The 15,246-nt window shown below is 42.4% G+C and overlaps 1 protein-coding gene across 2 annotated transcripts; it reads left to right on the top strand.

Moving 5' to 3' along the window:
• The first annotated feature begins 2,607 nt into the window (after positions 1 to 2,607).
• On the top strand, positions 2,608 to 15,105 carry robo4 (roundabout, axon guidance receptor, homolog 4 (Drosophila)). Of its 2 annotated transcripts, none has more exons than XM_015021723.1 (12): positions 2,608 to 3,009; positions 8,684 to 9,010; positions 9,649 to 9,806; positions 10,034 to 10,154; positions 10,870 to 11,008; positions 11,447 to 11,574; positions 12,689 to 12,804; positions 12,883 to 13,114; positions 13,219 to 13,340; positions 13,766 to 13,937; positions 14,021 to 14,218; positions 14,323 to 15,105. In XM_015021723.1, exons 1-12 carry the CDS (start codon positions 2,805 to 2,807, stop codon positions 14,367 to 14,369), a joined length of 1,965 nt encoding a protein of 654 aa, XP_014877209.1. In that variant the 5' UTR covers positions 2,608 to 2,804; the 3' UTR covers positions 14,370 to 15,105. The 2 variants fall into 2 exon arrangements, with proteins under 2 accessions (XP_014877209.1, XP_014877210.1); XM_015021724.1 differs by lacking the exon at positions 2,608 to 3,009 and adding an exon at positions 6,967 to 7,177 and having other exon boundaries at positions 14,323 to 15,104.
• Positions 15,106 to 15,246: the final 141 nt, after the last annotated feature.

Here is a 15,246-nt window from a genome sequence, read left to right as displayed (position 1 = left end):
GGTGAAAAAAAAAAAGAGAAAACGTGTTATGGTGAAAGAGAAAGCAATGCAAAGCCAAAGAGGTGTGAGCAACAAGCTCCGGGTGCTTAATGTTGGGACCACAGAGGGGACGGGTTGCGTTCCCACCGGGCCAGAGCCGCCATTCAGACGCATTCAAGCAGAACTCCTGGCTCGCGGTTCACATATTCAGGCCTCTCGCCCTCTGTTTGGGATACGGTTACTGTCACCGCCCCGCGAGACTCCGAAAACCCAGAGAATATCCGTCAGTAAATTTCAGACAAAATGTGCGCTCTTGTCCCTGAAGAACGTCGTTCCGTTGGCGCTAAATCAAGCAGATGGTAATGTCTGCAATCCTTTCGCAGAGTTTGGTAAATAAAATCTGATTGGTGCTCCGTGTGGCGGCTGTAAAAGTAGGAACGTAACACGAAATCAGATTTTATTAAGAGTTTAGCAGAGGAAGAAAACACCATGATGGACTAAAGCTTTATGTTATGGCAACAGATTATTATTATTATTATTTTTTTATTTTTTTTCTCAGGGTTTTTATGTGCAATGAAGGAAGCTATTTTTAGAGCGCTTGAGCTCTTGGTGTTGTTTTCTCTCAGGAGGGTAAAAAAAAAAAAATAACTCTAACGGGTCTCAGTGGGGCATGATGAAGGCTCAGAGGGGGGTGAGGTTGCCCTCTAATGGCCCCATTGCTGCTCAGACACGATCTCCCATTGAGAGCCAGAGAACGACCCTCTGAGGGGTTTTTATATGACAGTGCTGAGTGTATGACTCAATATACACCGGGATTAAAAAGGCAATAGATACACAGCTCAAAGGCCAGATTAACATTCTAATTAAGGGATACAATAGAAAATGCAGTCTTGAGTCGCTGTGTGTTTTTATGTATGAGAGGTGATGGTAAAATAATGGTTTCCTGTTAATTGGAAATTAGTTTAACTGTCCATATGCACAGTGGAATTTAAAATAAGCTATTTAAAATTTCATTAAATTTAAAATAATTTATGTTTTAAATTAACATTATACTGTGGTAACCCTAACCTTAACTGAATTGTAGGGTCTGACAAAGGAGCAACAATTGGCAGTTCATCACATTTTGTTGAGTATGAAGCTGCCTGGCACCAGACCGGTCAGGGTTCTCATGCTGACCTTTATCCATTGACCAGATGACCAGCAATGAGTAAAACTGGACCAGAGTAATGGATGAAGACGACGAGTCATCTGCCCATTACCATCACGAAATGCTAATGTGAGCAACACCAAAGTGCTTCATGTGAAAATGAAGGAACAAAGATCCACATTAAAGCAAGAAGCACGTGAAAAGAACAAATAAAAACAAACTAAACGTCACATGAAGAAAATAAAGGCTAAGATTACAAACTTGAGCAAAAATAACCAGCAAAGATATGACGTACTTTAACTGGTAAAGTAATCTCTGAACGTCGTCTGAAAGTTGCAGCTGCAAAGGTTGTGAAATTCAGGTCTTTTATTGTTTCAGTCAAAATTTTTTTTACATAATTCAATGGAAGAAAATAATCCAAGACTACCGATGCAGTCCTACATCACTCTCAGAGATCATGTGGCTCATGTTTTGGTTTATTATTGATGCATTGGTGTTACTTTAGGTGCAGCTGTCTAGTCTGCTTGGAAATGGTTTTCAGCAACATGTTATTAAAACAAATGTCCTTACATTTCAATTTCAATTTTGTAAGCACAGCTTTTATGTTTAAGTCATTGTTAAATTCATTCACTGAGGAAAGAATTTCAGTAAGTTCGGCACAGAGCAGCTTCCTTCGATTCACAATCTGACAGGAGACGGATGTTTGCGAGTTGAATTATGTGCAGAGAAAATTCACTGCGGCTTCGACTTTTCTGCACCACCTTCGTTTTGACATCCATCTAATATTGTTTGCAGGTGGATGTGTTGTACAACCACTTAGAAGTGGGATCTGCTTCCTCCCAGGACGGCCACGCAAACCACACAAACTGATTGCATTTGAATTGAGGAAAGACCATCCAGACGTGGCCGACTTGGTACTTTTGTTTGATTGTTGCAGGCGAGCCAAGATGATGCATGAGACTCATACTGCTCAGACAGGCAGCTACAAATTTGCCTGGCTAGTTGACTGGTGGGAGGCTGGGTTGGTAGGGGGTGAAGGCAGGAGGGAGGGGTGGGGGGTCAGCTGTCAAAAGAGAGCAAAGAAACTGTTGTACCCGTTTTGTCTTCTTCGAGGTTCATTTCTCGAAGATGCTTATGTTCAAAAATGTGCGTCCGTTTTGTCTTGCCTTTGATCAGATTAAATGCCTGGAATAACTGCAAATGGGTTATTCTGCATTTTCGTTTGGCTTTCGTGAATTTTTTTTTTTATTATTATTTTTAAAATGAGCTAATCTAAACATCTGTTTTGCTTAAAAGCATTTCTCCTGCTGATATGATTTTTGGAGATATATCCTCCTCTCTCTTTCCCTTAAATCAATCCAACTAGAAGTCTCATCTGGCCAGATGAATGGTGCTCCCCCTCACCCCTCTCTCCCTCTCAGCATGAGGTCTGAAACTTGTGTTTGATCACGATTTGGCCCTCCTCCCTTTAACTTTGCTCTTCCCTGGAGAGAAAAAAAAAAAAAGAAACCCACAGAGGAGGGAGACTGGGATTAATGGAACATCTAGACTAACATGAGGAGGAAAAGGAGCTGAGGGAAATGAAGAGCGGGATCCGGTGTCTGGACATTTAGCTTTCGGGGACAGGTTGAGGGTTAAAACGATCAGTCTAAGTGTGAGTGTGAGTCTTGCGGTGAAGATGCTCGTCCGTGGGTGGCTTCTTTGCGTGTTCTGCTTCCACACCTGTGCCGGGATCTCACAGCAGTGTAAGTTCCACCACAGCGTATGTCTAATGGAACCAGAACTGCTGGACAGGAGCTTCAAGAACCCGCTCAAAGAGCATATTCGTCACGGCATGGGGCAACCGGACACACCTCACAGAAACAAGCCACACCGAAGAAAAGGTACGGCTCAGGAAACACGCCTGGTGAATTAGTCAGTAGGAGATTAACATTGATTAACATTGTTAACTTTGGTTTGATTTGTCCTCAGGAACGTGATATTTTGAATGTTTCTTTTAATCAAGAAGTAAAGGGATCAAAACAGTTTCCAAAACAGTTTCTTTCAGAATAAACATGTCACTAGATAAAACTGACAGAATTCACTGGGGGAATATTCCTGATATGTTTACAAAAAAAAATTCTTCATCAGTTGTTTCATCAGTTTCGATTTTCTCTGTAATCTCAATTTTTATGAAAAATTATCTTTAGAAATTGCAATATGAACATAATTGTAAAATGCATTAGTCTTTAACAGTCTTCTTCCGCTTTTCTTTAGTCTTTTTTCACATTGAAATTTTTCAAACGCCATCATTACAGACAACAATAACCTGGGAAAATACAAGATTAAAACAAGATTTAACTTATGAAGATAAACAAATTACATCAAGGCAACCTGACCTGACCACGTGTGAAAACGTAACTACTGTCTGAACCTGAAAACTGGTTGGGCCGTCCTGTTCCAGCAACGTCTGCCACCAAGAGTTTGTGGTAACTGTCAATGAAATTTCGGTAAAGAATCCTCCCATCGGTGCAGAGGATTTAGTCTTGTTTTTATGTTCTTTTATGCAGAATTGTCTTAATTTAGCTCCATTGGAGGGTTTTCCATCATAAATAGCCTGTTTAAGGTCATGCCACAGCATCTCGATTGGACTCAAATCCAGACTTTGTAACCAAAGTATACTATGGCTTAAGGTCACAAAGATATGGTCGGACATTTTCATCTTCAGGATTTCAGTAAGAGGCGAAACTCATGGATGTCATCAAGATTCTAAAGGGGCAAAGCAGCACAGGATTGAGACAAGTGAGGCCTACAGTGCTTTAGAAGTTGCTTTGGGCTCTTTTGTTGCCTCCTGGATGAGTCTTTGGTGGGCCAGCCACTACAGGGAAGTTCCACGATTCCTCCATTTGTGGATAATGGGTCTCACTGTGATTAGCTGGAGTCCAAAGGAAGTGTCTTTGTTTCCCTTTCCAGGCTGATAAATGCCAACCACTTCCTTACATTTCTTTGGATCAGGTCCCAATGAATGTCGTTTCTTTTTTAGATCTTTTGCCACGATGTCAGACAGATGCTGTTAAAGTCATTTCTTCATTCCAGGTCGGGCAGCAATCAAGCGTGGACTTAAAACAACACATTGCAGTACGTATTTTACAGTGAATGTTGTTGAAATATCCGCTAGAACTTAATTAAAAGATATTCAATGTCTTTGAAGAGCCTCTTTTTTGTTTTCACACTCAGGCTTCATCTTCTTCAATTCACAGAAGTTAAAGCACCGCACATGTTTACGTTGACTTGCTTAGAGCAGTATTCATCTTGTCGAATTCTTTACAGATCTCAATGGACATACGTGAAGAATTCACTGTGGAGTCACTGTTCATCACACTCTCCACTACAGCTGACACATTCTTTCTCTTTCGTACCCCAATTCCCCGTCTTTCACTCATTTGCTATACTTCCCCTGACCTCTTGGTCAACAGCTTAGAAAGGAGCCCTTCCTTCAGCAAATCTCGGCCTCACAACATTCCCATGGGTTGTGTTTTGGAAGGCGGGATTCATCCCTCATCCGTTCTAAAGCTTTTGTTGTCGACTGAAAGCTGGCTGATGCCGAGGCCATCAAGCCCACGTTGTTGGATCAATATAAACATCCATCACTTAGCCTCGGTCCTTTCTAAGCCTCACAATGAACAGTTCACCACACAATGCTTTGTTTGTGTGGGCCATTCGAGGGAATGAACTAGTGGTAGTTCACTTATTCCTGGGTCATCCTGGAAGTTTTTATTTATCAGGAGGAACATTACGTTTGTGCCACATACGCTACGGTTGTATCTAGACTCATCAAACTTTTTTTTTTTTTGCGTTGTTAGCATTAGCATTATTTTGTGTTTGTAATTTGAGTTTTATTGGAATGCAGGCGGCAAACCAACGCAAAGTTGGATATAATTGTGAAGTGAAAGGGAATTGATGCATAGCTTTAAATGTTTCACGTGGGAAAAGTCAAGAACTGTTGCTTTTACATGTATAAAAGCAACAAAAAAAGATAAATAATTGGTCAATGATCTACTATTATTGAAAGAAAGCAATGAGAATTTTCATTTTTGGATTGATTCAGATCAAAACTGACATGTTACACAGAGACATATCTCAGAATACCTGCAGTGTCAACAAACATTGAGGTTTAGAACATGCACATCACACCTTTCAAGTTTTCATGTGCTCATCCTCCATTGTATTATTTTCCTTCTCCTCAGTTCAATTCAGCTTAGTTATATAGCTCCACTTCACAACCAATTTAGTCTCATGGCACTTTACAAAAAAAGTCATTTCAGTCCAATCACAGATGCATTCCAATTGTTCCTAATTATCAAACAATGCATTAAGCTCAGTTCAATATTAAAATTAGCTTAAAAAGTTTACATCTAAGCAGTTTGCACCAAGGAATTTTGCAACAGTGGAGAGGAAAAACTCGCCATTTACAGGAAGAAACCTGTAGCAGAACCAGAACCCGGCTTGGTACGAGCGGCCATCCACCACGACCGACTGGGGGGTTTGAGAAGGCAGAACAGAGACACGAAAAATAAATTGAAGAACTGATGCAGAATTCATTTCTGTGTTAATGAAAAATAAACTGTTCATAACAGGAGAGGGAGAAGGTTTAATCGTCGGCAGCGTCATCTCAATCGATGCTCTCCCCGAGGAAGGAGAAAAATAGACCAGGTGTAGCGTCCATGGAGAGAAAACAACTGAGAGAAAACATGACGTTAAGGGTTGGAATAACAACAAATAATGTAAATTGGAAAATAGTAGAAGAAGAAAGTGAGAAAAAGTATTCAGTTTGTCCTCCAGCAGCCTAAATCTATAGCAGCATTACTACAGTAAGGGTTAATCCTTACAATGAGGCATTAGAGGCAGAGCCAGGGCCAAAAATTCAAACAGCACACAAAATCATGAAAACATACACATTTGTGCATAACAGTTTCAAAAGAGCTGGCATAAAATTTAAAAGTAACAGACAGGAAAACGTGAAATGCAAACAAACCAGATGAACTCCGACATAAAGTGCTGACATAATGGCTGACATGCAGCAGGCTGAGAGATGCGCCGTTTCCTTCTATTGTTGGGAAACAAACAGGCCAAGAACGCCCTGCTTCATGCGGTGATGGTGACAGAGCTGCTCCTGCAAAAACAAGCCAAACAACAGCAGAGAGTTCACGGCGCCAGGACACATCTGCTGCTCAAGTTTTCATTATGTGGCTGTGATGAAATTACATATTAAAGTAATAGTGAGACTGAATCTGTTGTGATTTCACAGTTAAAAATCAGACCAAAAACAAAAAAGCCTTTGTGGACTTTGATTTGTTTATTGTTGCTGCTGTGATCCAGCAAATATAATATCAGACAAAAAAAAAGAAAAAAAACTGTTACTGTTACAGAAATACTAAAGAGCTTGTTTAACTTTATGAATGTCCCTTCAGAATGATCTCTGTAACATCTCCGCGAATTTGTCTTGGCTAGTTTGAATATTTTTACACTTTAATTTCAATCTTGGGAGGTACACGATCAAAACAGAAAGGAATACATTAAGGTTGTAAAGCTGACATTCATCCCAGTGGAACTTGCGCATTTATTTCTCTGTTTTCAAAATCAGGACTCGTTGGGACAATGAAAAGATAAACGGGGTTAATTGTCTCAATTTGTCGACAGTTCCGTGTGATATAACCACACAAAGGTTACAAGTTTTAAGCAATTTATTATTTTTTAGCTGTAAACTACGCTGACTGGTTTCTTTTATTTTGAAACGGAGGCGAACAGGAAGTTATTAGCTGCGTGTTGTCAGCCTGTTTAACAGATTGTTTAGTTTGACGCTCATTTCTCTCAAGGAGCGGCAAGTTAGAGGGAGAGTTCGTCCGTAAATTTAAAAGAAGACAATTGACAGACCGACGAGTCAAATTCCAGTCAGACCTCAGCGTTCAGCTAAAGAATCTTAGCTGATATTAATAATGTTAACTCCCCTAAAGATGAGCCGGAGGGTTAGAACATGTCTATTGGCTGCGCTGTTTGGGTCCCTGGTCTCCGGTAAGTTCACAACAATCATTTTTCTCTAAAATTATATATATATATATATATATATATATTCCCTCCCCCCCCAGCTTCGCGTGTCTGTGTGATTCCACCAGTTGGGTGAATTATTCAGATGTATTTTGATGAAACGATAACTCATAGCATCATACTTTAAAAGAGCCTCAATTTACTTCCCTCAGATTCTCTCAGGTTTTCCAGAGCTGTTCCAAAATTATGTGGGGCACCTAATCAGCACTAGGTTTAGGGAGCCATCTGTTGAAAGAATGGTTTGTTTTTATTATTATTTCTTTTTTAAAGTTTAAAGTCAGTAATAGTTCACCTATTTGCAGTAGATAGATATTGTAGTGTTGTGAATTTATTGATTAAAATAAGATGTACCCTGCTGGTTCCAATCTTCTTCCACTGACCACTGAGGAAACATTGGTATTTTAATTTATTTTTGGGCTACTCTAAAATAATGAGATCTGTTCATTTGGTTGACACATTCACTTCCTGTTTAAGACTAGCATTCGCAATATCTTCAGAGTCCTGCTTATCAAATATGCTGGTGTTCTGGAATTTACACGCATTTCTCGCTCATGTTGTAAATCGTAAAGGAAGTGGAAATGCTTCTACTGTATCGGGTGCAATGAGATGGAAAAAGAAAAACTGTACGAGTCTCGTGAAAACGGATCCAAAATATTCTTTGTTTTCTTCAGAGTTCTGCGGTGCATTTTGTTTGACTTGATGTTCCTGAGACCTGCTGGTTTCCGGTTTCCTCTCATGTCAGGAAGCCTACCACAATCTTCCTGTTTCCTCCAGTGTGGTCATCCGACTTCATGGGAAGTCCCGACAATGGCATTCCACTGGCGCCGGCTACAAATAGCCATTGTTTGGGAGTAGCAGGGTTTTGAATGTGTTAACTGGAGATATTTTCTTATTGTGAACCATGAACTCAGAGATGTGCAGTATCCCTGGTTAGCATATGATGTTACTAACCATTTCACTCAGTAGGTTTCCGTGGCATAGATTCAGCTTTTAAGTCAATGCTGTCCAAACTTTTTGTCAAAATCATCAAGCAGAAAGTCCTCGCAGGTCACAAATTAATATTTATTTTTTTTTTTTAAATCCATGCTTTCCTTTGGTTTGCTTTATACCTGCTTAACAATAAACTAAACATGCATTATTTTAATTATGCAAATAAAGCAGTTATTGTTAGAAAGAAACGTGCATGTGTGCCTATATTGAAACGGCGCCCAGTTTGTAAATTCGAAAGACGGATACTTTGTGATGCACCTAGGAAGATTTAATTGGTCGGTAATAATTTAAATATAATTAAAAATAAAAAGCCCTCCCTCCCCCCATCTCCATCACCCACCTGTAGCCGGCGTGCCAAATGAGTAACTTTCTTGAATTTTAGTCGGGGGTTGCTTCTCATCCAGGTTTCACATATAAATAAAATATATATTTTTACTTGTTGAAATGAATAATACTTTCACAATCATCTGGTCCCATCTGCAGGTAGCAGAGTCCGGACGGAGGAGACAGAACCACGTATAGTCCACCACCCCTCTGATGTGGTGGTGAAGGCGGGCAGCCCTGCCACTCTGTCCTGCCGCGTGGACGGCAGCCCCAAGCCGACCATCGAGTGGCTGCGCAACGGTCAGCCCCTGGGGACGGACAAGGGAGACGGCCGGGCGGTCCCCATGGTTCTGTCCGAGGGGAGCCTGTTCTTTCTAAATGTGGGAGGGGGCAGGCGTGGCCAGACCCACGAGGGCGTCTACGCCTGCGTCGCCACGAACAGCGCCGGCAAGGCAACCAGCCGCAATGCCTCGCTGTATATTGCAGGTGAGATGGTCTAGGGGGACGCACAGGGGTCTTAGCTGCAGCTCTAAATATTATCTTTAGATAAGAAGAATATAGATTGTTTACAAAATGATTTTGACTCCTTATGTTGAAATACCAAGAGAATCATACTGAGCTCAGAATTTCACTGCCTCAGTATGGTACATCGATACTGAAATAATGTGAAAATCAACCCAAATTACATGAAGTATTTGCCCGTATGTGTCTAAAATGGACCTTAAAGTCTTACATTTTGAAAAGGACAATTTTTAGAAGATAAAATTTATCACATAAGCCACAACAAAATGGTGTATTGACTGGAATGCACTATAGTACAGAAAAAAAGGTATGACATATCTTAGGATTTAAGTAAATCATGACATATTTTTGTTCTTTACTGGACTTTTATAACAATAATCAACTTTCAGTCATTCGTGACAGGCAGTATAACGGTGTTAGACACCAGAAACTTCATGTCATTAATCACTGATTTTTCCACTATAAGTCTACCGCAAATTTTATTTCTCCACAAACCATGTGACGTCCATTAGACTGTTAGTTCCCTGACAGAGTTTTAGGATCAGAGCGAAGCCCGTCGTTCTGATCCGGCTCAGTGTGAATGTGTCTCTGTGTTCCTGCAGTTCTGAAGGAGGAGTTCAGCGTCCAGCCCGGCGACGCCGAGGTGGCAGAGGGCGAGGTGGCTGTTTTATACTGCGGTCCGCCGATGGGACATCCAGAACCCAACGTCATCTGGAAGAAGGACGGCGTCCCCATCAGCAACACGGACCACCACTACACCGTAAGCAGCTGCTTTGATTATGGAAACACGTGAATATGTCTTCATCCTGAGGTTCATGATTCCAATGCAGAGTCGTAATCGATGATTTGACTAATCCTCGCACAGAAAAAGCAAATAGATTATAATCTGTAAAAGCAGTCCCATGTACTCATTGCTCGATGGTTGAAATAAAATGTTCCACAGATGCTGCAGCTAGTTGATCTGCGCTGCTTTGCTTTGCTCTGCAGAAGCTGAGTGGGAAGCTGATCATCGCGCCTGCAGAGAAGAGCCACTCTGGCTCCTACGTGTGTGTGGCCCGGAACATCATGGGAGAGAGGCAGAGCAGGGCGGCTCGGATCTCTGTGCTGGGTGAGAGCAGATGAGAACAAGCAGACCAAAGGCCCCCCGACAGGCTTCATCTGAAGCAGAACAGCTCTCATATTTGTGCACACCTTTCATACGACAGGGCAGACCACTGGCGGACACCCCCTCCCCGCTTCGGTATTCGTCACGCCATGGTCATGGAAAACGTTTTATAGCCTCAGACAGCCTCAGTGAACAGTGACACTACAATTTCCATCCAGGGGTTATTCACCATTTCCCAGTCTTAGTTTTACAGGAGTTATTTAGCGATAAATTATGCAAATGTACATTAGTTGCACAATGCGTGCAGATATGTAAACATCTTTAGAGGGATAGGAAACCGGATAGTTGAAGAGAAATATCAACACTGCTGTCCGAGTGCATTTCCGCATTAAAACGCTGCAACAAACTTCTGACCAATCGCACAACACTTTGCATAGAGTTCTGTTGAAGCCTCGTGTCGAGTTCGGCAGGCGGCTGCCTCTCTGCGAACCAAATGACACAATTTTCATCGGTCGATGAGAGATGATTTCAGCACTTTGGATGATGTTGTTAAGCACTACCTTTTTTTTTCTTGATTTGGGTTTCTTTCTAACCCACCAATGGGGGAAAAAAAATACCTCTCTCTCCAAACAAACTTGTGACATATTTACACTGACTGGGATTTTGCTGTAGCACTTAAAGCAATCCACTGAGTTTCTTCTGTCATCATCTACCGCAGGTAAGCCTGTGTTGGTGCTGAAGCCAGAGAACGTTTCGGTAAGAACGGGAGAGTCGGCCCACTTCTACTGCCAGGCTAGAGGGGACCCTCCTCCTACTGTGGCCTGGAGCCGAGAGCAGGGGCCGCTTCCCAACGGCAGGTAGCCCGCCCTCCATCTACCTTCATTCATCAGTGACACGGACTGTGTGTTGGTCCAGTGTTGGACTCTGTCCAGTGTCTGCAGGCAGATTTTCTATGAATACTAAGCTGTGAATAGCTGGGGGTCCACTGATTAGTCTGCTGATAGCTGGGGTCACAGGTCTCCTCAGACTTGATGGTCCGAAGGTGAAAAGTACGAATAACAACTGGTTCAGACTCAGAGTTCTTCAATTACTTCACGATTTTTTGCACTTTCCACTAAAATGGAAACTATCAGCTCAGGCTTTTTACGTTTGAAACAGAGACATCCTCAGACAGGTGAACTGTGAATTGTTGCTGAGGAACATTTCAGCTCGACGTACCTGCTTAGGTTTTGACCAAGCTTTGGTAGTGACACCAGACCCGTCGATTCTTCCCGCTGCTCGCTGTTTGTTTCCAGGTATCTCATAAACCCGGACCAGACTCTGCAGCTCCATTATGTGACGGTGCAGGATGCTGGGAGCTACACCTGCACAGCTGCGAATCACGTCGGAGTCGTCGCTGCAGTTGCACAACTTCAAGTTGAAGGCGAGTTTTCGTTCTCTTTTTACAATTATTTTGCAACTTGCTTTATGTTGGAAAATGTCTGCAAAAACAGACAAACTTCCCAGAAGCAGTTGTTATTCCTTCATAGTAATAAATTCACAGCAGACATGTTGCATGCTAACAGAGAGCCGGTGCTTTGAAAGCTAACTTGTGTTCTGCAGTGCAGATAAACATGAATCACCCTCATGCTATTAGCTTGCAGGACATACAATGCAACAAAATAAACCAGATTATCATGCAATAGTGACGGGAACAACTGTTCATTTGAGTGAATATCTAGGATCGGTATAGCAAAATGATCTGTTCACAAGTTTACAGTTCATTTGCGCAGAACAGCGCCTCCTCTAGACCAATCTGCATACTGCACATTTCAAGCTGACACGACGGCGCCATTCCAGCTCTACGTCTGTTTCTTCAAGCTAACGGCTGATGTAATGTGATCGTGAGGAAAGGAGACACAGTACACATAAAATCTATAGATTTACAGTATTTATGAGGCTTTTTATTTTCAATTATTTCTTGTTTTAATTGCACTGTGATAAAACACATTTAACAACCTGGCATGTAGTCGCGTACTAATCCATTTACTTGTTTATTTGACAGGCTGCAAATGCACTGGCACAGCGTTCACACTTCAGTCAAAATAAGCCTATTGCACCAAATGCAGCGCTATATGACACAGCACAATTATATTAGTTGCTAGAATACTGCGGTTGCATCCATCCTTCCATCTGTCTGTCCATCTGGCCTGGTGCCTATGCCCCGCAGTCATTAGGCGAGAGGCAGGCGGCTGCTATTTGACTACGCAGCAGTGCATTTTCTTTTGCTATAGTCAGGCTAATATTTTGACACGATTAGTTATTTATTTCCATCTAGCCCATGAAAAATGGTTCCCTTGGAACAAACGTTTCAGTGAGATCCATCTGATTTAGTAAGCCACGCCGCGACATGGCCTAGTAGAAATGACCTTCTACGGCCCAAACGATGGGCTACGTTGCGACGTCTGCTTCGTCCTTTAAAGTTAACTGTCGTGTTTCCACTGGGGACGACTTGACGCTTTCTAATAAAAGTTAATGTGAAACATTTGCTGGTGCAGAGGCTCCCAGCACTGAGCAGAAAGACTTCCACAGAGAGCTGTCAGCCTTACGAGTGACCCTGGAGAATGTCACCATCATCGCCTCGGAGTCCAACGTTTCCCTCGTGCAGTGGAAGGTATGAGAGTCCTGTTTTACAGCTTTGTGGGTGGAGTGTCTGAGTGTTTGATCTGCATTTGGTGTTTCCCGTGACCAGCTTCAGTCCCTTCCAGCTCAGCCGCACTACCTCAACGGCTTTGAGGTTCTCTATCGCCCCCTGCTGCCTGTCAGCTCAGACTGGGCAGCGCTGAGGGTCTCGCTGCCGGGCTTCCAGGCTCAGGTCGGCCCCCTTAAGAGGGGCTACAAGTACGAGTTCAAGGTTCGTCCCTACGGGAGCAGCCTGTACGGAAGGGAGAGCAACACCCGGCATCTCCGAGTCCCTGAGAGAGGTGAGGGTAGGCTGGCTTCAGAAGGCCTCACCTGCATCTCTTCCTCCGCTTTAAGCCACCAGTCAAACTAACTCAGGGGGAATATATCGCCGCTTTTCATGCAGCGCCCAGCGCGCCCCCTCTGGCCGTGTCCATCACGGTGGACCACGAGCAGAACAACACCGTCCACCTGAGCTGGGAGCCTCCTCCTCCCGACAGCCACAATGGTGTCATCCAGGGCTACCAGGTGACCACCTCCCTGTCTGATAACCCATCAACAATTGGGCTATCAGCTGAGGACTATTCTTCTTTTTTACCATCACATGTCATTTCTTTCTTCCTCACTGCCCTACCTACTTCCTCTTAATCTTCCTTTCTTCTTTCCGTCATTAGTTTCTTTGTTTCTTCCTTCCTTCCTGTCATTCTTTTCTCTGTAGTTACTTTGTTCTTTGTTTCCTTCTGTCCTTTTATCCCTCCTTGCTGTCTGCTTTTTTTCCCCCCTTCCTTCCCAGGAGTGGGCTTTTTCCGGAGTTCACTGCTGATCCCAATCCAAACGGGTTTGTTAGAAAACGTTCTGCTCCGCAGTTTCACATGAGAATCATTCTAAATCATTTTAGTCGTGTTTTTGAGACCACGAGCTTCTTCTCATAAATGTGCGAACTGCTCCTTTAGGTTTGGTGCATGGAGTCTGACGAGCAGCAGTACCAGAACTGGACAGTGGACAGCGGCCAACACAGCCTGGATGTCTCCACACTGGAACCAGGGAAGCAGTACTGGGTAACCATGGCAGCGGTGAACGGTGCTGGAGTGGGGACGCTCAGTGATCCTCATGGATTTGTCACCAGTGAGACCAGCAGCCTTTTTCAACTCATTTCTCCGTCATGTTCCCGCCGTATCTGACCACCCAGAATGTCTGTTTTTACTCAGAACCACAGCTAGGGGACGCCACAGAGCCAGACACCCACAAACAGGATGCGTCTCCTGTGCTGGCCCTCCTCCAGGACCCAGTTCTGATCGGCAGCGTTGGCGCCCTCTTGTGGTGTCTTCTGATGATTGCAGTTGTTTTCCTGTTCAGACGCCACAGCAGCGCGGGTCAACTGTCACCTCACCACAGCAAGGCTAAAGGTGACTTTTCTAAAAATATTGACTGTGTGATCCCTGCTGGAGACAAGACAAGACAAGAAATTGTGTGTTTATTTATTTGCTGTTTTTTTTTTTTTTTTTCCCAGATCTGCGCAGATTGGCCAGTGAAGATCTCATCATCAAACACAGGTGAAAGTTAAACAGCATTATGTAGATTACACGTGTAATAAGAGATGAGCAAAAATCTGCTTTCTACTTGGACTTTTAACAAAATATGTTTAAAATAAAACATTTTATATAAATCAGGCAAAACCTTAAAACCACAGTTTGCTTTATGGACTTTTATGAGTCAAATTTCTACATTTCTTCCATTTTACACTTACATTAAATAAAATATGAAGCCTTGTAGAATTTGCAGTTTGTATTGATGGTTCAGGTTCAGGTGGGTACTGTGATGCTGCATATGCATAAACCTGAAATGGCGCTTGTAGCTGAACGGTTCTCATAAGAAAAAAAAAACAAAAAAACATCTCCAACTTAATAACATTTTCGTGAAGGATCCATATCCTTAAGAGTTGCAATTTCCTGTGAATAAAAGTTGTAATTTTTAAACTCTTTAGTAACCATTTAAGATGCTGATTCAGCTGCAGGATCCACAATAAACATCAACCGAACATCATGTGACACGGCAGAAGCACTTCACTGCCAGAGGTTGGAAATAAATGCAGGAGCAGATGAGGTTTAGATGAGAAATCGTTTTTGCTATAACGAGATTTATATCTCACTAAAACCAAAATGTCTTTTAAATAAGAAAGGTTGAGTCAGTAAAACAGCGACTTCAGAGGAGCGTGTTTTTATATTGTGCTGAAACAGAAAACTTTCATAGTGCCTGTTGTATGTATTTTAGTAATAACTCATTATTATTTGTGTATTTATTCTAGATTTTTATTTTTATTTTTATTTGGATCTCCTGCCAGTTACACTTGCACATATATATACACTGCTCAAAAAAATAAAAGGAACACTCAAATAACACATCCTAGATCTGAATGAATGAAATATTCTCATTG

This window comes from Poecilia latipinna, unplaced genomic scaffold, assembly GCF_001443285.1.
Source record: "Poecilia latipinna isolate Pla-1442-1.1 unplaced genomic scaffold, P_latipinna-1.0 Scaffold2840, whole genome shotgun sequence".
NCBI lineage: Eukaryota > Metazoa > Chordata > Actinopteri > Cyprinodontiformes > Poeciliidae > Poecilia > Poecilia latipinna.
Note: the sequence above shows the minus strand (reverse complement) of the source record. Positions and strands in the feature narration are given on the sequence as shown.